Source organism: Myotis lucifugus, unplaced genomic scaffold, assembly GCF_000147115.1.
Source record: "Myotis lucifugus unplaced genomic scaffold, Myoluc2.0 scaffold_62, whole genome shotgun sequence".
Lineage (NCBI taxonomy): Eukaryota > Metazoa > Chordata > Mammalia > Chiroptera > Vespertilionidae > Myotis > Myotis lucifugus.
In genome coordinates, this window is record NW_005871110.1 from 262934 (window position 1) to 289589 (window position 26656).

The window sequence follows — 26656 nt, forward strand, 5'->3', positions numbered from 1 at the left end:
TGGAGACTTTACTCTGCGCCAGATACTTTTTGAAGTGCTTTACGTGGATGAGTTCATTTCCACCATTTGTGGTTGACAAAAACTATCACCCCCCGCCCTAGCTGGTTTGGCTCAGTGAATAGAACATTGGCCTGCAGACTGAAGCGTCCCAGGTTCGATTCCAGCCAAGGGGACATGCCTGAGTTGCGGGCTCGATCCCCAGTAGGGGACGTGCTGGAGGCAGCTGATCAATGATTCTCTCTCATCATTGATGTTTCTCTCTCTCTCTCTTTCTCTCTTTCCTCTCTCTCTCTTTCTTTCCTTTCCTCTCTGAAATCAATAAAGAAATATTTTTTAAAAATTAAAAACAAAAAAACAAAAACTATTGCCCCCATTTTCCAGGTAAAGAATATAAAGGCTCAGTAAATTGCCCATGGCCATATAACTAGTACACATGATGCAAATTACATACAAGTATATATGCCCATGAAACTCTTTTTTCTCCATGTCCTAAATATCTAAAATTTGGGCTGCTTTTGGAAACTAGTCTCACTTTTGGCTGAGTAGCCATATATATAATCTCAAGCCAGGCTTTCTGTTGAGCTCAAGTGCTTCTTGTGATCCACATGGAGTCTTGAGTGGCATTCAAGGCTCTCCATGGTGAGCTTCCCTTTCCATCCTTGCCTCCTTTCTTTCTTAAGTTCTGACCAAAGCGAACTTTGTTCATGCTTCCAGGATATCTTTGTCCTTCTAGCCTCTTTGTTCCTTTGGCCCTGGCCTCCTTTCTACACATGTTAAAATCCGACAAATTTTTCAAGTACCAACTCATTTAGTTAGTGTTTGAGTGTCCAATATGAGCAAAGTGTACAGGCCTTCTCCAGTTTACTTTGTCAATAGTAATCCTAAGATTGTGGTTGTAATGATAATGTAATACTATCAATAACTGTAACAACAGTAGCCAACACATGTAGCATTTGCTATGCGTTAGGACTGTTTTGTGCTTTATATACATTCACTTCTTTAATATTTTATGTTCTATTTATTCAAGAACATATCTTGTTTTATGTTCTATTTATTTAAGAACATATCTTGACATATCTTGGTTTTCTGATGAGATTAAAACTTTTGGAGTCTATGGATCCCAGTTCTTGTTCCTTTTTATTTATTTTTATTTTTTAAGAAATTTTTATTGATTTCAGAGAGGAAGGGAGAGGGAGAAAGAGATAGAAACATCAGTGATGAGAGAGAATCATTGATCAGCTGCCTCCTGCACACCCACCACTGGGGATCAAGACCACAACCCAGGCATATGCCCTTGACTGGAATCAAACCCATGACCCTTCAGTCTACAGGCCGACACTCTATCCACTGAGCCAAGCCGGCTAGGGCATTCCTTTTTATTTTTGATAAATAGCTATATGTACGGTAGGTATCTATTTATCTATCTATTTGACAATTACTTGGTCTGAATGAAATAAAGAGCTTACGAGTGGAGTTTTATATATACCCATGTGCATATATACTCATATCCTACTTCCATCCCATCATACAGATTTCCAGTGTTCTAGAAAAATCAAAAGAGCTGACAATTCAGGGCCTGCATTCCTAATATTTTGTTAGAACTAACTAACCTCTGTGGTTTTAGTTGGGGCGTGTGTTCTCAGGTTTTCCACAGTCCCTCTACTCTATAATGCTTTGCTCCAGGCTCTGTAGCAGCTGATTCCTGATACTTGTAAAGCCAAAGGCAATTTTAGATTCTAGCTACAGGTTGGGCCTGCCAGGGTAAGAAGATTTGTAGCCATCATGCAATGTAGCCACTCAGGCTGTCTGAGCAGCTGTTTTCTGTTATTGTTCCATTGGCAAGATGCTTGTTTCATCCAGAAAGAGGGCTCATTTTTTGTGGTACTAGTACAGTAAGGGCGGTGCTGTGTTTGGGTGATTCAAAGAGTCATTTGAAGATCTGATGCTGTGACACATACCAGGTAACTTTAACAACCGTCCCATCACCTGTCCTCAGCACAAGATGGAAAAACACCATGATGATTCCTGACAGTAATGAAGCTTTTATAGAATTCTGTGGAGGAGGAGCTGATTTATAAAGCTCTTCTCAACAAGTCTTCATGGGGGGGTGGAAACACAGCAACCCTCAAAGGCAAACTGACGTCTTTTTGATACTTCACAATGAGTCACTGAAGATGTTGCTGCTTTTCCTTGACATTCACAGCATCAGATATGTATTCTCTACTTGTTTGTGCTCCCCTCTTACCCCACATCTACTTAGACAACAAATGTGTGATGAATGTACTTATTCATCAAATATATTTTGTACCTACTGGTATCAGGCCTTGTCTTAGATGCTCTGGATGTAGCAATGAATAAGGAGGACAGAATCTAGTGTACAAATATACTATAGTGATAAATGCTATAAAGGGAATAAATATGGTGATGTGATGGAATAACTGGATCAGGGGATCTGGCTACTTTAGAGAGGGTGTACAGGGAAGGCCTGAGGGGTGACACTTGGAGGTTGAGATGAGAGTTTCCCTGGCAGAGGGTAAATACAAATGGGATGGGAATGACATGAGGAGGAAGTTGGCATTTTTGAGGAACAGAAAGGAAGCTAGAACTGTGCTGTGGAGAGCACCAATCTGTGAAGAGATAAGGAACTTGCACCATTGTAAATCTGTGCACCATTTCCTTCTCAAGAAAGCGTTAGTATATTTCAGAAAAAGTCAACTGAACTAAAGAATATGCTTAGTAGCATAATTGGTTTACATTCTGGATCAGGTTTTTGTTGTTGTTGTTTTTAAAATCTCATTGAAGATAGGCACCAAAATTTTCTCAGACTACGACAAGTCCATGGACTACACTTTATCACTGGTCTGGAAGGTAGTGAGAGAAAAGGATAAGATTACATGATGTGGTTATAGAGGTAGGTAGGAGCCACATCAAGTTTAGATGCACAAGTGAAGATCAACTCTTCACTAAAATGCTATAAAATATACATAAAGCCAAGTAACCCCTTCAGACCCTTAATAAGAGTTTTAGCATTTGAAATGGTACAGAGAGAACAACCAAACTGCACTGAGGTGGGGACGTTAGGTCGGCCATTAGACTGGTGCAGGAATCAAGTTATTTGCTTATGCACATCAGCTTCGTAGTAGGTAATTAAAATCACACCTCAGTAAATCTGTATGGCATGATCCAGGTATGTGTTCATTCTGCAGATGCCAAGAGCTAGAGGTTGAAGACTGGTGGTCCACAGGCATGTTTGTTTGACTCACAATATTATTGTGGAGGGGATAAAATACCAACATATAAAAAATGAGAAAATCTAGCAGAGCTAGTCTTTAGAAGGCAGACTCTTTAGGAGGGGAATGTGCTTACACAAATGCCTACCGCCCTTTAATGTTTTCTGCCTGATTTGAATATTACTCATGGGTTATGCTATAATACCCAATGACAGAACAATCTCAGTGGTTTACTAGAAAGGTTTATTTCCTGCTCACATTGCATGTCCACTGCGGGTTGACTGTGGCTCTGCTCCATGTCACCTTTACTCCAGCACTGGGCCAGGGAGCAGTCTGTGTGGAGCATCACTGGGGTTGAAGGAGGAGGAAAGGGAGCATGAAGAAAAATGCACTAGCTCTTAGAGCAGTGGTTCTCAACCTGTGAGTCACAACCCCTTTGGGGGTCGAACGACCCTTTCACAGGGGTCGCCTAAGACCATTGGAAAACACATATATAATTACATATTGTTTCTGTGATTAATCACTATGCTTTAATTATGTTCAATTTGTAACAATGAAAAGACATCCTGCATATCAGATATTTACATTACAATTCATAACAGTAGCAAAATTACAGTTATGAAGTAGCCACAAAAATAATTTTATGGTTGGGGGTCACCACAACATGAAGAACTGTATTAAAGGGTCATGGCATTAGGAAGGTTGAGAACCACTGTCTTAGAGGATCTGCTTTACTTTCATTGGCCAAAGCAAGTGGTGTAGCTAAGGTGATGTCAATGGGATGGGAAACTCTAATCTACCATCAGGGAGAGGCAGCCAATAATTTATATACAATGCAGTCTACCACAACCCTTTTGCCTAATTTAGATGACCTAGCTAGTCTCCACAGACATTTGAGAGAATGACTACTTTAGCCTAGGGAACTTGAGAGTTCAAAGTTTTATTATAGTTAAAAGCATGAGAATTACTCTAAAGCTTACTGTACTACAGTTGTCCCCACTATATCCATCTATCCATGTAAGCATCTGTCTATATGTCTATCTCTCTATCAGCCTTGAATCGGATAAGGTTTTTGCAGGCTTTTCCTTAGATACCCTTTACTTGCTTTAGGCTCTACCCAAGCAAGGCACATTGACATGATGGCAGGTTAGCAAGCCAGGCTCTCATGAGGCAGCTCTGGGTCTGCTCCTTTCTGCACTCGAGCACTGCCGTCCATGGGTAGGTTGTGCACCCAAACTGAGCCATCAGTGTGTCCTACAGCATGGCTGGAGTCTGGTAAAACTTAACTATAGAGAACAAGTAAATGATTAGCATGTGAAGCTGAATGTTGATTACACCCTCTGTGCACCCAGCTCTCCTCTTGGGACTGTGGAAAGCACAAGATATCCAGAGAAACCATTAAGGATGTGGATTTGAATGCTGAATCATGGGGCACTCACTTAGTTTGCATGAGTTGCCAGTGTGGGTTGGTGTCAGCAGGATGGACTCTGTGAAGAGGTCAGAATCGTGAAGGACTGGATATAAAGTAAAGAACATTGAGTATGAGTTCAAAGTTTCAACTGGTTCCATCTAAATCTGGAGTTTTTGGAAGCGAGATGGGCTTGCAGAGCTGTTTAAATACCTTTGAAATGTTTCAGAAGTTTTCTACCAAAATTGATGTTTTTGTCAGGCCTTGAGTCTCACTTAATTGTGAACGTGCAATGGCTCCACTCAGCAGAGCTGGCTTTTTCCTTTCCCAGGAGCTTTCAACTTCACACAGAGACTGTTTGTGTTCTTCTCACTTGGAAAATAGTGGGCAGGGAAGGGATGTATACTGTACCTGGGAGAGCATCTGAAAAGTGGCAGGCATTCAACACATGTTGAATGAGGTGGGTGGATGGATGGGTTTGGAAAAACCACATGATCTACCTTTCTCTTCTCCCTTCTTTATTCCATCTTCTGCTTGACACTGAGGATAAAAATAGGTAGATGTTTTGCTTGCCATAAAAAGAACTCAAGCACGAACACATCTTTTTGCTGCCTTCTCCTTCTCCCAATCCAATCAAACAGAGACTGGGAATAGAAATGAATAAAGTAGATTGGGTTTTGGAGGCAAGAGGAAAAGGAGGGACAATGGTGAACAAGAAAACACATGCTTGTCCAAACATGGCAGGTGTACTTTTGCTCCAAGTAGTTGTTATCATAAGGGATCTCAGAAACAACATTGTCACTTCCTTAGATTTTAAAGAGAATTCAAATTTCATTTTTAAAAAATCTAAAATCTCCTGATTAAAAAAAATGTTGGCCATCTTTTTTCAAATTCTGTTTGGTCTAAACAAAACACCTTTGCAGGCAGTATGCATCCCAGGGATTCCTAGGATGTAATTTCTGTACCTTCTTGTCTTTAACCAACCCAACAAACACTGGCAACACTGAGGTGGGATTGTTGAGGTAGGCAGAGTTTTAAAAACTTTGGATACCATGTCTGAAAGAGAGGCGACGAATCTGATTCATTCATAGAGATTAGGGATCATGGCAAGGTCTCCACACTCTTGCCTGGATTCTCCATGGCCAGTCAGTGATGACGACGAGGACAGTAGCCCATCACTATGGGAACGATGCCTGATTCAGCAGCATGACTGGTGTGCTGTTTGCTGGTGTGGTATTGGATAGCCCAATTATTTAAGACTTTGTGGCTAATAAGGGATTGTGCAGCTGGAAAGGGCTAGATGGTGAAACAAGTTAGTTCTCAGTGAATGAAGTTATTAGACTCAAAAGCTGTGCTTTCCTTTAATTTCCAACCTGCTTGAGCCTGTAAAGAAAATGGTGCGCAAGACGGTGCACAGAGTAACATTTCCCATTTACTGTTCTTTGCCCTATGATGTTTGACTCATTCATGTACTCAAATACTTACTGAGCACCTACTGTGGATGCAGCAGAACAAAGTCCCTGCTCTCAGGGAGCACAGTCTAGTCTGAGGACCTGGTAGTGTGCCTCAGATGCAGGAAGCCTGTAAGTCCTCATTCCTTCCCAGCTCTCAGAATTATGCCATTGCTTGAGTTAGATTTCAGAAGAGAAGTGGATGATGTTGGGGGAAAGTAGGCAGGGACCTCACTTATTTTTCTGGGATACAGACAGGGCGTTTTAAGGTAGTCCTGGAGAAAAAGACCTGACAGTTCCCTTCTTGCTTCTGGTGTACCTTTCATGGCCTAGTGCAGGGGTGGGCAAACTTCTTGACTCGAGGGCCACAATGGGTTCTTAAACTGGACCGGAGGGCCGGAACAAAAGCATGGATGGAGTGTTTGTGTGAACTAATATAAATTCAAAGTAAACATCATTACATAAAAGGGTACGGTCTTTTTCTTTTTTAGTTTTATTCATTTCAAACGGGCCGGATCCGGCCCGCGGGCCGTAGTTTGCCCACGGCTGGCCTAGTGCTTCTTCCCACCGCCTTTATAATCCTCTCAGCATGTTCAGCTGTGCTTTGCTTTGGAACTCCTTTGAGGAATTAGGAGTCTCAGGATGTCCTGTTGGAAATGCAACCCTTGGGGTATTTATTCCTTAATGCAGAAAGCACCAAGGAATGAAGGGTAAAATTTCTTCACTGCAGGATCACCTAGTCGTGCATTTTACTCGTGGCTGTCGGTCATTGAGTGTGGCAGATATAATGGTAAATTTCATTTTGGTCTATTTTGAATGGTCTGCATTTAACTGTTAAAGAACCAAAGGCTATAGGACCTACTACTAAGGATGTTAGTCAGAATCCATTCTGTTATTCATTTATTTTGTATTGGTGCATGGTTAGCTAGGTAATCACGTAAATTAATTATGCCACTGTCTTTTCTTTCTTTCTTTTTTTTTTGGTCTCTGTTACTAAAAGAACTCTTGTAAAGTCTGGTTCAAATCTCAATGTTAGACATGTTTATTTCTGGACTATTTGATCATAAATTCATGAGCAAGGAGCAGTGCCATATGACTAGGAAATTACACACCTTTTAAAATGCCAGAATCAAGAACACCGAGACTCACTCAGGAAGTTAGCTTTTGGATCAGTGGCTTCTTCAGAGAATTATCACCTCGGCAATTTATATTTCTGAGCTTCTCACATATCCCTGCTGTGACCTGATGCTCATAAAGACAAGCAAACAACTTTTTTTATTTGCCCTGGAGAAAAACCTGTCTTGATAGAACCCAGGAGAATACCAAATGAACATGTTGGAATACCAGGACACTGTGGTAGTATTTATTAATAGAGGAAAGAAGCTGGCTGCTTATGTGTTCAGTGAAGTAGGTCCCTCTTAGGAATGGTAGAATAACCCTGCACAGTATATTGCCATAACTTGGCAATTTAATAGTGATAATACATTTTAATTGAACAAACTCAGGAATTTGGTAAGAATATAAAATTGAAAACCAGCAAATATCAGGAATCTTATCATTAAATTTTTTTCCCCCTCAATTGAGGAAAAAGCTTAAATTTTATAAGCCAGCAGATCAAAGACAGTATTAGGAATATATAACATATGCTCCCAATTCAATCCATGCATACACATATATACATATACGCAGATGCAAATAAAATCTTGATCATCCTATTTTGGCTACTTCTCTAATTAAATTTATGAACTTTTGCTTGACCTTAAGTTTAGCTCATCAGATAGTCCTGAAGTCAAGTTTTCAGGTATATACACATAACACCCATTTAATACCCAGACAAGCACACTTCAAGCTTCTAGTTCAGAATAAACACCTTTTTGTCAAGGACTGTGCCTCCACAATTCGTAACTCTTATATGGGAAGTTAGGACACCCGGATTCTGATCCTCGTTTAACAGAGAGGCTTTGGGGGCAAGTTTCTTTTAAAAACCTTTCCTCCTGGGTAGATTGGGGTGGGGGGAATGTCATAGGATAATTTTGCTGCAGGGGGAGGGGCACATTCCATATTTGTCTCTCCTCCGTTCCACTGTTCTCTAAAAAATCAATGAAAAAATATCCTCTGGTGAGGATCAAAAAAAAATAAAAATAAAAAATAAAAATAAAGATAATGAGACAGACTGTGGTGCTTGCAGACCATACACCTGGCTGGAGAGGGCAACATGGCCCCAGAAGGTGCCTTCTGGCAGTGAGGCCAAATCTTTTCAAGAGAAGTTAGAAATCTGGTTACTGTGCAAAATTTCCTAACTTCTAAGCACTGACAATGAATGTCAATGGAAAAAACAAACAATTGCTTTGTGGGCTAAAACAGCGGCAAGTGGAGTGGTTCATTCTGGACATGCCGGTTCTAATAGCTCCAACTTCCCACTTTTGAGGGGTGGTGGTGGGACAGCCCAACCCAGATGTGGGCAAAGATCAATTGTCATTGATCTTTAATTCATGGCTCCTCTATGAAATGCTCCAAATTTTTGTAGATTGGGAGTTTGCAGGGCAGAACGGAATGTTAGGGGGACTATCTCCTTAGTGACCACAGAGGCAGAGGCACCAATAGGATTGGTGAGGAGGATCGGTGCTGCCAAATGCTAAGGAGTTAGGCAATGATCTTCTGCCAGAGAACACAAGGACAGGTGAAGAGTTTAACACAATTTATTTTATGCTTAAATAATCGACTAGGTCATCCAGTGTATGGTTTTTCATACATATGTCATTAGAGCTATGTGTCCATGAATGCTGATTTCATATGAATATAATCAACAAATTAAAGAATTTCACCAAAACCCAAATAAAAATGCCCTTTAAAACACTGCAGCCTTATTAACCTAGTATGACACTGCTAGAATGGTTACAAATGATTGGCTTACTGAAAGGTGTCTACATCTTATAGCCAGTACACGATACAGTGATAATTTTACAGCGTGCTGCCATTCTACTAGCTAAGGATTTCTGTTCAGTCCATTTTAAACACCCCTGACTGGGGCCTCTTATGAGCACCATCCACCTCTAAAGCGGCAAGCATTACCCCCCTTTTAAGCACTAACAGAGAGCACCCCCTCCCCCTAAAGCAACTACTGTATAGGTTTTTTTTTTTCCATTTTTAGGTCATTTAATTGGAAAATTGGCAATAGCAACAAATATTAGATGAAGGGCTTTTTGTTTACAGATAAAATCTTCTGTGTTGCAGTATACGGTAGTGTTTGCAAAATTGGAAAAGATTTAATCAAAATAAGGTGATACACATGCATCAAAATATTAGTATTCTGAAGAAAATTTTTTTTCACAGAACTACAGAATTCCTCATTTTGGGAATTATTTAAATTTGCAGCAGATTTTAAAGATTTGCTTTTTTAAAATCAAGCTAGCAGTTTTGCATATACAAACATTATAATTGCTAATATACAAGAATCAGTAAAGGTCCCCCCCACCCAGAACCCCTCCCTCCTCTTCTAGGGTGAAGTCCCTTGAGACCTCTATGATGTTAAATGCATTTGCAATATTCTGTTTGTGTTCTAAGAGGCAGTGCCTTATCAACATTTATTCTATTTTTCTGTTAGAATTTATACACTGTTATTATTTACAGCAAAACTATAGATGTTTTAAAAAAGAAACAAATAGTGTTTATACCCTGACAGTTTGGGTCCAAGAAAAATAAGGCGAGCTGTTGTGGATTTAGTAATTTTAGTGTTTCTCTGTGATTTCATCAGTCCATCTCCTTCTGTTCCTTCTGGAGGCAGGAATTTCTTCCTTTTGTAAATGACACCAAGTCACTTGAGATAAACTGTTAACGGCATGGCTTCTTGTATATACACTGCATTGCTAATTGCACACGTGCCAATCCTGGGAATGAAAGTGAATTTCCATGCTCTGTAAGTTGGCTCATGCTAAATTAAAATGTGGGTGGTTTCCTTTTTCTCTTTTCTTTTTGTGTAAAAAAAAAAGAGTCATGCCATTAATGTGTGGAAGCAGCAAACACACACACACCCTTCTCCTCGAATCTTTACTTCCTGCTGACATGTCTTCCATGAATTTCTCAATACTGGCAGTAAAAACACATGATCCTGTGGAAAGACAGACAGTAAGTAGTGAGGTTAGCTTGCTTTCTTTTTTAAAAAATAGAGAACTTGTCTAAGCCTTCCTTGCCATTCAACAGAAAAGGCTCAGAGAATGGGGGTCCTGGGCCTCCTAATGGGGCGGGTTAGCATGAAACTTTGGACTCAGGCTATCTGCTAGATGCCTGAGAGGACAAGGCCCTGAGGTGTGCCGGAAAGCTCTTTGAAGGCAATGACCTCCCCTTGCTGATCCCGTGACCTCATGCAACTTTGTTTGCTCTATTTGTGGTTTTAGAGATTGAGTCAGAAAGACTTCTTCTAGGTCTTCGAGGGTCATTCACTCAGGCCCTTGGGGAAGCCCTGGGGGGCCTCTGGCTTATCTGTAAAATGAAGAGGCTGACAGGGGTGCTCTGAGATTTCCACCAACAGCAAATTAGCAGGGACATGAGGTTTTCATGGGCACAAAGGCAACCAGTCTTTCAAAAAGGGAGGACAGTGTTATTGCTTCATTACTATGAAATTGTTTTTCCATATGCACATTAAAATGGAAGACTATCTTCAGCCATTGGAAAGAATACTTTCCCCTTTCCTGCCCCACATCAGTCGTGACAGGATAAATTAATTTTGAGTTCTGGGTGTTTTTTTTAGGCTCCAGTAAGATTGTCTTGTCTTACTCGATAATACCTGCATAAAGTTATATAGCTGCTCTTAATATGTCAACATAAATCAACATTCTTTGGCAAAGGTTTTCATACTTTGGTGCAGTATGTATTGTTCTTGGTATGAACTTTTTCTCCATAAAATAAAATTATTCCCACATCTAGTCCTTTGTCAGTGTGAAGGTGACAAACTTGAATGCCTGCCCAAGAACAAGACACAGCCCCTACAGAAAACTGAGAAAGGCAGGAACAATCCTGCTCACCAACATGTAAGCAGGTCTAGGATAACCTTTAGGATTATTTCTGTTAAGGCCCAAAAGTCTTCCCAGTGACCTTGATGTTGTTTACTTATCCTGGACAAGTTTCTTCCCCTTTGGATGGGTCACCCAGGATACCTTGGCTTATGTAAACATATTGGTACAGCACTTCCTTTGTCTGCTCTACTGCGGTTCAGGCTTCCTTTTTTGTATTAAAAGTGCTACCGACCTCCATGCCCCAGGTCATCAATGCTGAGAGCCAAGAACATCAAAGTATCAATTCCTTCTGGGGTGATTTCAACACCCGCCCCCTCCCATGGCTCTGAAGAAGCTCCAGGGAAGGAAAGTGACTCATTTGGATAGGCTCCATCCCAGAAGGTGTGCAAATCAGAGTAAGAAGATCAGGATTTTCTCACCTCTGTTTTTATATTATTCCTAATCTTCCAGGCACCAGGCTTCTTAGATGGTCCTATAGTGTTACCCTAGTGCTATCATGCTGTTTTCTTAGGGAGAATTTTCAGCAATTTTCTCTAATCAAACCCCTCCCACAGACCCCAGCTTTTAACAGCTTAAAGGATACATAATTTACATACCATACAATTCACCTATTGTAAATATAGTATATAGTTTGATAGTGTTTAGTAAATTTATGTAGATGGGCAACTCAATTGAACTTTATTTTTGCTTCATCTCTTCCAAAACCGAATCCAACTTCCAAGGATAACTCTGGCCATAAGGAGTAAGGTCTTTCTCTTTTATCACCCAATGCAAATGTCCATTATCTCTCTAGAAATAGTGAATATGTTTCTATAATTTTAAAAATGCTATTAATTATTCCCATTTATATTCAGGTATGATTTGAGTGATAGTTTAAAAAAAGTTGGGAATTAGTTCCCCTTATAAATCTCTCTTGTTCTCACACCAGAGTGTGTTGGCTCCAATCACACAGGGTGCAGGAAGGTCATCATTGGATAAAAGACTTTATGCCAAGTTGCACAAAAAGCATTAGAGCCTTGGCTGAGTGCTTCTTATAAAACATCGACATCCTGTATAAACTGTGATAAGAGCGACACCTGATGGAAAGTGTGAGAGGGCAGGAGCCATTAAGATGACATTTCAAAAAAAAAAAAGGACAAGTCATCTTCCCTTTCTGGGTTTAGATAATAGATTCCAGGTAGAAGCATTTGCATTTAGGAATCTGTCTTTGGGTTTTGCAGACCTTTCAAACACAAAGGTAGTAGAAACCAACTCAAGAAGTTAATCATTTCACTGTACTTTTCTTTTAGGAAACACTTTAAAATGTAGAAAAACAGCTATTGAGTGGATTTTCATGGCAGTTTATATTTTATAGATGAATGTTGCCCTTTCCAAATCACATGCTTGAGTTAGAATCAACCTTTCCTTACAGGTGTACATACAAGTGGTTTTTAGCTCCTAAGGTCTAGCTTAAAAAAATCATTGATGTCTGAAGCTTCTGTAGCCCAATGAAACTTTTCAGGCTTAATGCCCACTACTCTCCATCCGTTCTCACACTTGGGTGCACATTAGAATCATCTGCAGAGACTTAAAAAAAATCCCACTGTCCAGGCCATATGCCATTCCAGTTTATTTAGAATTTCTTGGGGGCAGAACCCAATATCCAAAAAACAAAAAAAAACCCCTCAAAACTTAAAAAAAAAAGCGCTTCCTAGAGGATTCCAGTGGTCAATCCAGTTTGATAGCCAGTTATACACTGAGTGGCCAGATTATTATGACCACCCCATCAGTACAATGAAGTGAATTAGTTATGCAAATAATAATAAAACCTTGAGAGTATTTGCTTAAGGAAGTTTTCAATATTCAGTATTTTTGAAGTGTCAATGAAGTACTGATGGGGTGGTCATAATAATCTGGCCACTCAGTGTATGTCTGGAGCAGCAATTCTCAGTTTGATGTGCATATGTATCACCTAGGGATCTTCAAATGCGGATTCTGATTCAGTAGTTTGGGGTAAACTCAAAGATTCTGTGTTTCTAACAGGATTCGATGATACTGCTAGTCCATAGGCTGCACACAGCAGGAGGATCTAGAGCAGGGGTGAGGAACGTCTGGCCCTGCCAAGGCTGGTTTTTTAAGTTGGTAATTTTGTATTGCCCTCGAATGATATTATAAATATCCAAATGGCTCTTGGCAGATAAAAGGTTCCCCACCCCTGATCTAGAGGATCAAGATTACATGTCTGTCATCAACACATTGGTCTCCAACTTTTCCTTTGCTCATGACTTTGCATCCACTTATACTTCCCTTCCCTAATCTTCATCTATATCTAACTCTCTCTACCCTTCAAGTTTGTTTCAAGTGCCATCTCCTTGAAAGTGCAGACTGCTTTCCCTAATGAGACCCACCTTTGCAGGTTAACGCTTACTCATCTTTAAAGATTTAGCTCTCCTGTGGCCTCAGAAAAGCCTTTTCTGATAGGCCTTCCCTAGAGCCCACTGAGAACACAGCATTCGTTAATGCTACTCCTTTCTCTCTTTCCTTCTCGTTGGATCCTGGGTTTTGTATTTTTAGCCCTTGAACAACATTTGTCCCAACTCGTTCCTCCTTGCAAGATAAGAGTTCCAGAAGGACAGGCAGCATGGAGGTTTCTTCATGATTGCATATCTACCCTTTTCATTCTTCACCAAGTGAAAGGTCAAATATCTTTTTAAGGAATAAATATAATTAGTCAACTTTTGACTCAGATAAATTATGGCCCTGGCAAGCTTGGGCACTGTTGCCACTCTTGGCTTCCATATGGCTGTGAGATCCTGAGCATTTCCCCCAGAGGCTTGGAATACAGCTATCCTGCAGTTTTTACAGCTTCTTTCTGGGGACCTTCCCTTGCCACCGACTCACTAATCAGCCCTCTAATGGTACATTTGAAGTAAATGTTTTATAGATGATGGCTACCTTAAAAATGAAAGTTTGCTTTACTTAAACCCCCCCCCCAAAACAGTTTTTACTATGTAGAGTATGAAGAAATTTACTACAGGTTGCCTTTGTATAAACTTTGATTCAAAGTTTGCTTTTAGGTCTTTAAGTCATTGAATACTATTAAACTATTAATATAAGTAATAGTTAATAACTAGGTTCTGGATAAGTTCAAATTTCATAGCTTTTGCTCATTAGCTGTAGGACCTTAGGTAAGTCATTTAAATTTTAAAACTTCAGTTTCCTCATTTATAAGAAAGGATGGTAGTACTTACCCTATAGTATTATTTTGGGGATTATATGAATGGGGGGTATATAATAACCTTACCTAGTACTTGTCATACAGTAATCACTTGATAGAATGACTATTATTCATAAATCATTTTAGAAAGTCAGGTTGGTGTAACAGAAAGGGCACTACTAGGCAAGAGTATCAGTCATGAGCTTGTGACAGCAGAAACGTCACCTGACATCTCTGAGCCTCGGTATCTTCATCTCTAAAAGGAAGTAAACAAAATTGGTCTGACCTGCTTCAAGGCTTGTTTGAAGGACTACACAAGAAGAAAATGGAAAAGCACTATAAATCACTATATACTACTTGCCACTTAGAAAGCACTATAAACTATAAATCACTATATACTACATACAAATCTTTATAGTGATTTTAAGCCATTGGCTTTTCCCTTACATTAAAAGTAGGATGGTTGTGGCTCAGTATTGAAGAAAAGCAGGTGCAGGGTTCAGATAACTCAAAATTAAACTGGCTGTACAATGGGAAATAAAAATTTGATGTCACTGTCTGAGACTCAATGAAATTTGAAAAGTATTCTGCTTGCTTAGTTCTGTTTTTTGTTGTTTTTTTTTAAAGGCAGCCAGCAGGGCTATAAAATTTCTCAATCTGTTTGCAGATTGGTTTTTCCAGAGCACACGTTCAGTGTCCTGGAATTCTAGGCAGTATTCTTGGACTCATTTCCCAGGTTCACTATGGAAGGTAAATACCACCCTGGAGAGTAGACTGGGGCTTGCAGTCAAATTGCCATTCTTTCCATCTGACACACTGAGTTTGCTCTACCCTGAAGTTATTCCCATATTCATATGAATTCTCCTACTGAGTTTCTCTCTCCTTTGAGGGGTATAGCAAGTTAGCCCAGGCCCTGACAACTTCTTAACAAAGTGTATTATTTATAATTTTAAAGCCTCTTGTATATTTATTGAGCAAGTTGCTTCTCTGCTAATACTCTCTAAAGGACTTTGGATGCACAGCACTGTCATATAGTTTTTGGCATCATTTATTCATGGATATTAAATATAAAAATGGCCCAGCTAATGTAGGTGACACTTCTAGTTCTTTTTTTTTTTAACATATTTTTATTGATTTCAGAGAAGAAGGGAAAGGGAGAGCGAAAGATGGAAACATCTATGATGAGAGAGAATCATTGATTGGCTGCCTCTTTCATGTCCCCCACTGGGGATCGAGCCCACAACCCAGGAATGTGCCCTTGACCGGAATCAAACCTGGGACCCTTCAGTCCACAGGCCGACACTCTATTCATTGAGCCAAACCGGCTAGGGCCACTTCTGGTTCTTTTCCATCTGGTGTCTGAGTCTATGACTGAATGAGATGTTAAACTTTAAGGGACACACTATAAGGGTCATACTGAAGCTGATTGACCTAGTTTCTATTTTCACTTCACTTATCACTTACTAGTAGAATTGCTTAAATAGACCAATTCAAGACAGCAAACTGATGTTCGGTGTTTTAGTAATTTGCTACCTAATGTCTTCATCAAGTTTAGCTGTATGACATGCATAATAGGTAGGTTCATTCTAGATATTGTTACACTGATGTCATCCTTAATTATCCAATCTCTTACCCTTATCAGCCAATAAAAACCAAATCATGTTGCTCTCTCTCAATTCATCCTACCTTTTACCATCCTCACTGCCCAAGCCAGGATCTACCATAGTCTCTTCACAGGTTTTCTTGTCATCCATCATTGCCACTTCTGATTGAGTCTCTGCCCTGCAGCTAGAGTGAGTGATGCAGAACACAGCCTGCATCATAGCCCACCCTTGCCTAAGAACCTTCAATGGTTTGCCACTGTTTTGGGGGTAAAGACTAGAATCTTAACAAAGAAACACATAAGGCCTATTCGGATCTTTCCCACTTTTCCAGACACAATGGCAAACTCTTCTGCCAATTACACTGACCCATTCTCATGGTTTCTCTTTCTGTTTCCTCCTTCTTGCCTCTGCAGAATGCCTTTGCTTGTGCCTACGCATAGCAAATTTCCCACCCCTCATCCGCTGAGTCCTGTTCATTCTTTAAAACTCAAATATCCCTTTCCCAAAGGAAAGCTTCCCAGTCACCTCAGATCCAGGTCAAGTTTCGGTTCACAGGTTTGACAGTGTGTGCTCATTCATTTAACTTAAACTTGGCAACCACTTGTTGGGTTTGTGTATCCTGTTTTTTGCCATTTTTTGTTTATGAGATATTGGGCAAAATTTTGGGCCTGTTTTCTCACTTGTTAAATGGGTTGGTTGTGAGAATTAAGAGCACAAGTGAAACACTTGGAGGAGTATGCATAGTAAATATTATTCCAGGGCACCCTGCAGTTCTTAGTTATGATCGGTTCCCATTAAATATCTAAAGTGTAAGCTCAGGGAGAGCAAGCACCTTGTCAGGATTGTCTAGCGATGACGTCTCAGTGCCCCTGTGGAAAGCCTCACAGAGAGGAAGTGAAATAAGTATTTAAGTGACTAAATAAAAAACGATGAGGTGTTTTAGTGGAGGAAGAATTAAGAGTTTATTTGGGCTTTAGTTATAGTTACCTCTCATAAAGAAAGCATTAGGGGCAATGAGACTAGATATTTTCTCAGGGTTCTGGGAATTGGGGAGCAGCAGAGGTATGAAAGCTGAAACTGGAACCTGTTTGCTCTGATACTTTGACCAGTGGGGCTAAGAGAACTGTTGGTGAATAGCCTTAAAGAAACCACCCTGCTTTACCTTGCAGACTTATGGGGACATTTTCAAAGCTATATTGCTTTTTCACCCCAAATTGCCTTTCTAATGGTAGCTATGTAGAAATAAATAGGATGAAGTCAAATTTAGAAAACAGTGCTAAAGGAAAACACTCTTGTTTATGAAGAAAAGTTCAGACAACTTTAAACATTTTAACTTAAAAACAGAGCGGTGCCATTAATTAATTTCCTATTTAATTTGCTTTGGCTTACATAAAATATGAAATCATATATATATATAGGAATTTCATTCACTTAATTTAAACTTAGCAACTACTATATTTTAACCAAAATTATATTCTCAATGCTGTTCCGCTAAAGTGGGGAAAGGCTGGATCAATACAATTCTCACAGTGTATTTGTAAGAATTACTCGTTGCCAAATTATCTTCCTGTTAGCTTGTATACTGCTCCTGCATTTGATACTGAGCCTTCGCTTTTTGAGAAGACTCAAAAATCACTGTTTACGCTTGCTTCTGCAAACATCATTTACATTGAAATTCCTGACTAATTCATGAGAAAGTTTCTGGACTGTGAACTAGAGTCAAGTTTAGTGTGTGTGTGAGCATACATAAAAAACTAACTATCACAACTTCATACTGCATATGCAAAGCTGGAACACAGTGAAAGAGAGGAAGGGGGCGCTCTCAATCACTTCCTGAGTGCCACAGGGAGTTAAGTGCTACTGTTGTTGATATGAACGCACATAGCTGACTGACCTTTCACTGTTATGAGTGGCTCTTCTTCTCCGCATGCCGGATTTCTTTCTTTGTCTTCACCTTATAACCTTCTCCCTGCTTTAAAAGGAATGTACACGTTAGGATTTCACGGCAAAGGAGTTTTAGTTATGAAGCAGTTCCAACTCTGGTTCCTTGAGGCTGGATTAGGATAAGTGAAACACAGTTTAAAGCACTTTGCCACTTCATGTCCAAAAATACAATCCACCGGCTTTAACCACACAGTTTAGCATCATCCAGGCAAGCTAGAGAGCACCACCAGAATGAAGACAGCGCCACTGTACTTCACGGTACTTCAGGTTAGTGAGGAATAGAAAAAGGAGCAGCCTGTCCGTTTCCGGTCGGAAGCGAGAAGAAATCATCGCGGAAGCTCTCAAGGCACTCAAACCCCAAACATAAAATATATTAATTACAACTTACGCATTTTTAAGCCAGCGGAATTTTAAGCTGTCATAATGAGACTGAAAGTTCTCAGCAAACCACTAATCACAACGAACACCATGGAAAAGCTGTGGATCTAAGGGACTTTTTAAAATTATTATTTGTGGAATTACCAACCCCTCCTCTCACTCCAGACCAGGCAGACATCCATTTTCCATAAAATAAGACCCTTCTTCACCGAGCAGTGAGACACACTTCTCTGAGAGCAAAGTTTTTGTACAAATACTCAGCCTTTATCCTGTTTATAATTAATGGACAACACAGCAGCCTTTCCACAGATTAAGTCCTGAGAAATTCTCAGTTCACTTTTTCTTATGTAAACACAGGCTATTAAAGTTTCTATTTTTAAAATGAAAAGGTTAAAGTTCTAAGAAAAGGAAGTAAGAAATAACTAGCAGTGTTTTCTCTGGGAGATGGAGATCCATCTGCTGAGTTACAAGGCTCAGTAATGAGTTTAGTTCCTGAATTGGCACATTGGAAACACAGAGGAGAATTTTTGGGTTAAGAATGGAGGAATTCAGATTTCTCTGTAGAACATACTGTACAGGGAAAATACATTTGATATATGAGTCTTGAACTGAGCTTTTTGCCATTCTAACATTTAAATCCTGTGCATTTGCTGGAAATGAATGCTCTCCATCCGTGCCCAGACAGGCACTGGGCATGGGTGGGGCCCCGCCAACGGGTTTGGTGGTGGTAGAGGATTTTAATTTTTTCTAGGAATCTTGAACTGGCATGTTCTAACCTCCATAAATGAACATATCTCTGTGAACTCTCTGAAGATAGTAAAAGAATATAACGTTAAAGAATGTTAGGAAGAAAAGTCTTTTTCTTTGACCCTGATCAAATGCACAAGATATCAGGAGCGGCAAACGCTTCAAGCTGCCACACTGCCCACGCCAGCCTGTTAGCCGCGTACACGAGAGCGCTCACAAAGCTTTCATCCTCTACTTTCTCTGGGGCAGTCCCCCTCCTTTACCATGTCATGTTTCCTCTCTTGTGGGATAACCATTCGTCTTATCACTTTCCGAGTGATCTGTAGGAAGCAATAGTGAAAAGTAGAGATGTTTCCTGCTTTCTGTTTCAAGAGGGGACACTACAGCAAGCAAACAGAACATCTAAATTCCAAGAGAAGTATGAAATCCCAATGGTGATTACTTTTCTGGTGACGAGGTTGCCTTCTTCATCAGTAAAGTGTTCCTCCGTGACAGATTCACCAGGAATGTGTTTTGCTTCCTCTCCCTAAAGGATGTGGCATAGAGATTAGCAACATACCAGGTGGAGAGATCTCCCCACCACTCCATACACCACACACATGCGCTATGGAATGTTAGAAAAAGAAGGCATACGTTCTACTGGCTCTTCCAGGGTAGGGGGAAAAGGCTGACTCCACTGATAGTTATTTAGCAGTCAACAACATTCAAAGCACTAAACCTCAAGTATGTACAAGGATGATGATTAGCAACAAGCTCCAAGAAGGAAGAATTTACAAATACATAACTATAGAATGAACACGTACACATTGCTTTACAAAGCAAAAGGTTTCATTGGTTGAAAAAACTTTAGCCAATGACTAGGGCTCTAATTAGATCATCTCACTTTCACTACAACCCATTTTTATGAATGACAGTATGTCTAATGTGAATTAAGGTAGTACCTTAATTGGGAAATTTATCACCCATTGTTAGTTTAACTTAAAATTTCATTTACTAAGAGCAATATATACATTTTTTGGAAGCACTGTGAGAAAGTTCAGGGAAAATCTCTTTTTTTTAAGACTGAACCTTTCATAGGTCTTAAAATAAATGAGAATAGCTGTCTGATAAAGTACTTGGTTTCAGAATACTACTATTTTCAAGTGGAGCTCCTATGCCATAGACCAAAAAAAAAAAAAAGTCAGTACGAAAGGAATTTAAAATAGTATCTTTCAGTTAGTGACTGTTACCTGGTTAAGACGGGGAAAACTGTCAAAAGACCTTCCTCTAGTGAGTTTACAAAAATAAAATAAATTCTTCAATCTCCAAGATGGGCTCTTACTATCCTGCTCATAGGAAGCTTGGTAGAGTTAGATGGCTCCTTAATATCTCTCTATTAGTTCTATGATTGCATCAGAAGAAGAACCACTCAAAGCAAACATAGGACTGTATTTGCAATACATTATTTTTGGCACTGGTATTCAACTTTAGGTTAGCGCCACTTACAGTTTTGGGGAACAAGGACAAACATCTGAAGTGCAAACCTATTCTAGAGCCATACTGACCTATTAGTTAAACTTTTTGTTGAAAAGGTGACCTGGATATTGCTACACTACAGTGTACTCTAGCTACTGTGCACTACTGCCTTCTTAGGAAAAGTAGCAGGTCACAAAGACCGCTGCATCTCTGGGAGAGCCAGGATTCTAGCCCTTTCAGTGGTACTGTCACGGAAGAGGTAGCTCTGATAATTTTGTCAGTGCCAGCCAATGGTGGGAGAACTTGATGAGTGCTTTATGTGGTAACAGGTAGAAAGGCAGCTCTGGTTTAAAATGATGAAAAGCGTAAAGAAGAAACACTATTGTGCTTTGCTAACAATATTCTGTTTTCATTCTTTCTTTTTACAAAGTGACTTTGTGTTCTTATAGATTGTGGGATCATAGGTCGTGACAGCATGTGGGACATGCGACTCATCTTACCTCACTGTGGTCTAAAGGTGGGATGAAAAGAAAAGATGTTTCTTGCTACTCATATTTAGTTCACCTTGAATCTCGCTTACGATTAATTTCAATTAACACACTTAACAGAGAGAAGGAGATTGGAGAAATGTAGAGGACTCATGACTAAATGCACTAAAATCTGCAAGACATCTTTATGGGAGTGTTATTTATATTTAATATCGTTGGTGTCATTAAAGCCATTTTATTTTAAAAGTAAAAGCATAAAGATAGTAGAAAAGGCTAATAAAAGGTCATGAAAGATGTCACTATAGTTTAAATATGAATAAATAGAATATTTTTGAGCTAACTTTTGGAAATGTCTAGTTCTTAGAGTGTTAGAGAATCCCAGGAAAATACAGTAAAACAGAATCCTATTGGACATATCATGAATGGACCCTTTTGTGGGGAAAGATGCCAATTCATTTTTAAACTGTTTGGACAGTCTCTGAAAGAAATGTGAAGTAGTTATATGTATTCACTACATGCTTATAAATATAAGTATACTGATTTATATTAATAGTCTTAGAAGAAAGCAAAGCCCTACTTATAAGTAACAAACCATATAGGCTGTTGAGATCTACTCTGGTATGCAGGATTTTCTTTGTTTCCTACTGAACACTTGGAGTGCGGGAAACGAGTTAAGTCGGCTCGCGTGAATTGCGCGTACTCCGCGGGAGCCGTCTTTAACTCGGTTCATATAGATTTGCGGTGGAGTGCGGGAAACGTGTAAACTCGGGCCGATTGTAACTGCGTATTACCAAATATTTGTTTGTAATCCACCCTTTTGGTGGATGGAACAAAACCAAAAGACAGAGCCATCTTATATTTTGGCGGGAAATTCACCCGCACTCCAAGTGTGAAAATTCATACTATTGATGTAAAATTAAAGGTATAGGTATATCTCTTAATCTTAAATGGCCATAAAGTATAGTCAATTATGCTTTAATAAGATCAAAATAAATTGAGTATGTAAAAACTCACTAAAGTAGATTAGATAAGATAGGAACGATAGTAAGGAGTCAAAAAATACATTAAAAAATCATCCATTTAAAATTTTTCAAATATATTGGAAATCAAGTGTTATCAAGGAGAGGTCTTTGGGGCTTCTCCTTAATGAGAGAAAATAACCCCTAATTAGTTTCTAAAGTTCTTGGAAATAGTTTGTACTGTTAAGTAAACAAAATTCCCCTGTCCCTTATTGATGGCATTATTTTTGGCAATACCCTCCCCTAGCACATACTGTTTCTCTTTCCTATTTCTAAGGAAAAATACAGTATCTATCTATCTATCTATCTATCTATCTATCTATCTATCTATATTATATATATGTCAACCCTGGTGGCCACCTTACTGAAGACTAATTACTTCCCTTTAAAACCCTGCCAAAACACTTTATAATTTTTATTCCTCCTTGAATTTTTTGAATAAAATGAAAGAACAATTAACTATATATAATGTACCAATTTGCTTTGATGTACACAATATTACAACTTCAACTTTCCAAAAAATGGGGGTAGATATCATATATATGGCGCACACATAACTTGGCAAGTTACTAAGCAATATATACAGTATAACTCATTTTTATATTCTAAGAAGCCCACTTGCAAAGGATGTTGTACATGTACATAAAAATCTAAAGCTAATGAACAGTAGCTACTGCTGGACAATGGAATGGGGAAATCAAACTTTATGTACTTTTGGTTTGGGAAAAAACACATATAAACTCAATCTGAAAATCGGTAAAAAAATTTTCAAAAGTAGACATGAAAATACAGTTGAACTATGTAGTGAAATTTCAGTTATTTGAATTTTCCTAAACTTTACAATAGTTGGGCTGTGAGTTAGTTTAAACCTTTTACCTTTCTAATCACTGAATTTTAAGCAAATAATGTAAAACAAGCTTATAGGACTGATTAATTTACTTAAATTGCTTTCAAGCATTTGAAACCATTGTGATATTGTCAGATTACATAGAAATAAATATGTTTATAAAATTTAAAAGATCCCCAAATAAATGGGAGTTTAATTTGACTCATTCCTTAGCAACTTAAAAATATTAAATTTAAATTATAAAATTATACGTTCAACCCACTTATTATACAAGTTGAACTGCTAAGAACACAAATTTGCCTAGACTTCTGGTAATGGAATCCTGAGCACATATTGACACTTAAGTGGCAAACAATCGAAATATGCTGACATAGTCCCAGGTGGATAGCCTCCATGAAGTAGGTCAAATTCCTAGCATTCCAGCTCCATAGTTTTCAGGAAAGATAGTTCAATGGTGCCCTCTTCCATGCCACTAGAAAGGCCTAATTTAGTCTAGGAAAAGTTATTTTTTATTTGTTCTGGAAGAGAAAGAATATAGTATTGTGGTAGGAGAAGCTTCACTGGAGGGCTAGAGATTAGGTTCTGGTCCCAGAACTGCTTCTGCCCTGCTGTGATTCTGTATAAATCAACTGGTCTCCAATCCTGTTTTGTCATCTAGCAAAAGAAGTGGTTTTAGTATTGATGATCCCTTTAGGGCCTAACATTCTCATGTTATGTTTTTGCTAAGATGGTTCCCACGCCACATTTACCATATACTACTGTGGTCTCAAGCTCTTTTACGTTAGAAAGATACTAACAGAGGAGTAAAGAGAAAAACAATAGAAGTCTGACCCTTTTCAACTGCCCCAAAAATCTGAACAGAAAAATATTAACTTGAAAGATTCTTCTATATGTAACATATTTTTTTGTTATACCCATAGTTTCCAATTATAATTATAGCCATTTTTTAGCTTTTGATTTGTCATATACAAAAGACATTTCTCAAAACTTGAGTGATTCTATTGTTTATACCATGCTTTCTCTTGTTCTAAAACCCATTCTCTGATGATTCCACCCAACCTCCCTAAAATTACACTGACTTCAAGAAATAGGGATTTGGGGAGAACACTAACTCCTCTATTTTATGGAGCCTACTACAACATCATAGTGTATTTTGGTCTTTTAAACTTAATAAAAAAGTTAATATATTTTATAGAATTATAGAATTAACTATATATTAAGTTCAAATACATAATAAGTCCAATAAAAGCTAACTTTAAAATGCACCTGTAGAATGCTAGGAGAACAAAAGAGATAACTCACTGACATAGGGAACAGGGTTTGATGTTTTTGTATTCTTCAGACTGCAGGGGTCCTCAAACTACGGCCCGCGGGCCACATGCAAATACAAATATTGTATTTGTTCCCGTTTTGTTTTTTTACTTCAAAATAAGATATGTGCAGTGTGCATAGGAATTTGTTCATAGTTTTTTTAAAAAACTATAGTCTGGCCCTCCAACGGTCTGAGGGACAGTGAACTGGCCCCCCGTTTAAAAAGTTTGAGGACCCCTGCTTCAGAGTAATATTTCTTTTTCTCTACCCTCCCAATTTTTTTTGCAGGATAACTTATTTTTCTTCTGTCCTATACAGGGGTAGGTAAACTTATGTGTATAGCAGTAAGTATATGTGACAGATTTTTTTCTTGTATTACAACTGTAAACCTATTTTTGCTCATTCTTATATAAAGGAGAGCCAGCTTCTATCATGGCAGCTATTCTAAAGCAATAGGTGGGTTTGGATGCAACATGAATATGTCACATGTTAAGCATAAGAAGAAGCAAGTTACACTATATTTGGTGCACTTTTTCTAGACGTTTCACTTTAAAATACCATTTCTTGAAGACATTATGAGAATAGCAAAGCCTGAGCAAAGAGTATGGCTTTATCTCCTTCAGAAAACTGAATTATTTCTTTCCTCCAATTCCAGAAAGGTGTGGGAAGTGATTATGAGGACTTATGGATAGCAAGTTGAATACTTACAAATATGCTAGATCCCAATAAGGAATTTGGCTTGCCTATACGGAATTTTCAAAGAAGTGAGTCATGCTTTTTGATAGCCCCCTATTGAGCTCAAGGTTGACTGGGGGATAATGTAAAATTTAGACAAGGCCTTATTTTCTTCTCTAATGCTTCCAGTCTTTGAAAAACTATACTAAGCAGATTTCTTCTCTTCTTTAATCTGATCTACATGAAAAGTACAAGCAGCAGGATTAAGAATTTTTGGATACCTAAGCCAACATCTCTGCTCTCTGTTGAGTCTCCTGACACTTTAGAAATGGGTAAGTTTGACAAATGGTTTTCAATAGACATTTCCCTTCCTTTCTTTCTAGAGCTGCCAACCAAAGAGCCTCAAGTTATTTGGATCACATTCGGAGGCCTGGGTATTGTAAACAGCTTCCTAGTTCTCTGCACTCAATCATTTTAACATCAAGAAAGATCTCGCTAAAGACAGTAATAAAGACAAGCAGCAGACTGAGACACATTCTGCTGGACCTTCCCACGCATAAGGTCAGTGCTTCAAAAGGCCTTTATGGGGGAAATCAACTAATTCAACTGTGCTGTAACAGGTGAGATTATGATTTTCACTTCTAGTAAAGATTGCTTCCTATAATTTAACATACAAAAAAAAATCAGGCTGTATTTTTGTCAAGTTAAAAACCTATTGCATTTATTGGGGTGATGTTGGTTCATACAATTATACAGGCTTCAAGTGTATAATTCTATGATACATCATCTGTATATTGCATTGTGTGCCTATCACCAATACAGTTAACCAATGTCCCCCGAATAAATTTAATTAAAAAAACTATTTCAGAAGTTTTTGCCTAATTTGCCTTATTGTCATATATCCAGGCTATAACATCAAACTCCTAGTCATTGATAAAAAACAAACAAACTAGTTTTCACTTAAAAAACTGTGAAGGCAGAAGGAATTTGAGACTGAGAAGGAAGCCTTTCAATCCTCTTAGCTCATCCCTCATTACGGCCTCTGAGATTTCATTGAACATTTCATTTGGTAGGGGCTATTCTCTCACCAAGATAGAATCTTTGTTCACACATATAACACTTCTTCAGGGAAAGCAGGATACAATTCCCCAAGAATTCTCAGATAAAATTAATTACAACTGTCAGGTCAAACACAGGTCTCACTACCAAGCAACATGACGTTTTCCCTTTTGTTATTGTTTTTATAAGCTTCCAAATGTGCAGACAAACACATAGCGAGCCATTTAGTTATCAAGCATGCTGAATTTTCAAAACCACAAGAAAGGACTTTCTAATAATACAGCAATGGCCCATGATGATTTGGCTACAGGATACCTTTATAATCAAACGCCGGCGAATAACTCGGGTAGTGACTCTCTGTTCCTCCTCTGAGCTTGAATCACTCTCACTGTTTTTCAAGTCCTGATAAATGTATTTTTAGCATAATTTTACCATCACATTTAAAATAAAAGACATTCTGAGAAGGGAAATCAAAAAAGAATTACTTTTACTTGCTGGTTTTCCCTCCTCTAAGGAAAATCATGATGTATATTTGTGAAAATGTTTTTAAAAATTTAAGTGAAAGAAAATTTTGAGCAGGATTCTAAGTGAAACTACTCTATGTATGTATTTATGCATAAGTGTGTGAATCTAATTACTTTGGTCTTTACCTGCATATATATATATAAGACCAAGGTAAATAAATGATAAAATATTAAAAATAACAATTTTTGGCATCAGAAAGTACATGCTACTAATTATTAGTTTGAAGAAACATTAATATTAATTTTAACTAGTTTTAAGTCTATATACATTTGACTTAAATGTATAATCTTATAGTTCAAGCCATGTT

The 26656-nt window shown here is 38.6% G+C and overlaps 1 protein-coding gene across 1 annotated transcript in view; it reads right to left on the bottom strand.

Moving 5' to 3' along the window:
- Positions 1-8767: 8767 nt before the first annotated feature.
- ANK3 (ankyrin 3) overlaps positions 8768-26656 on the bottom strand; it is a 202674-nt gene continuing 184785 nt past the window's right edge. The window contains exons 43-47 of the mRNA XM_023754603.1: positions 26140-26226; positions 19413-19496; positions 19234-19290; positions 17796-17873; positions 8768-10197 (exon numbers count right to left, since the gene is read on the bottom strand). Of these exons, the coding sequence (XP_023610371.1) occupies positions 17805-17873; positions 19234-19290; positions 19413-19496; positions 26140-26226 (297 nt within the window). The 3' untranslated portion in view covers positions 8768-10197; positions 17796-17804. The remainder of the gene's footprint in view (positions 10198-17795; positions 17874-19233; positions 19291-19412; positions 19497-26139; positions 26227-26656) is intronic.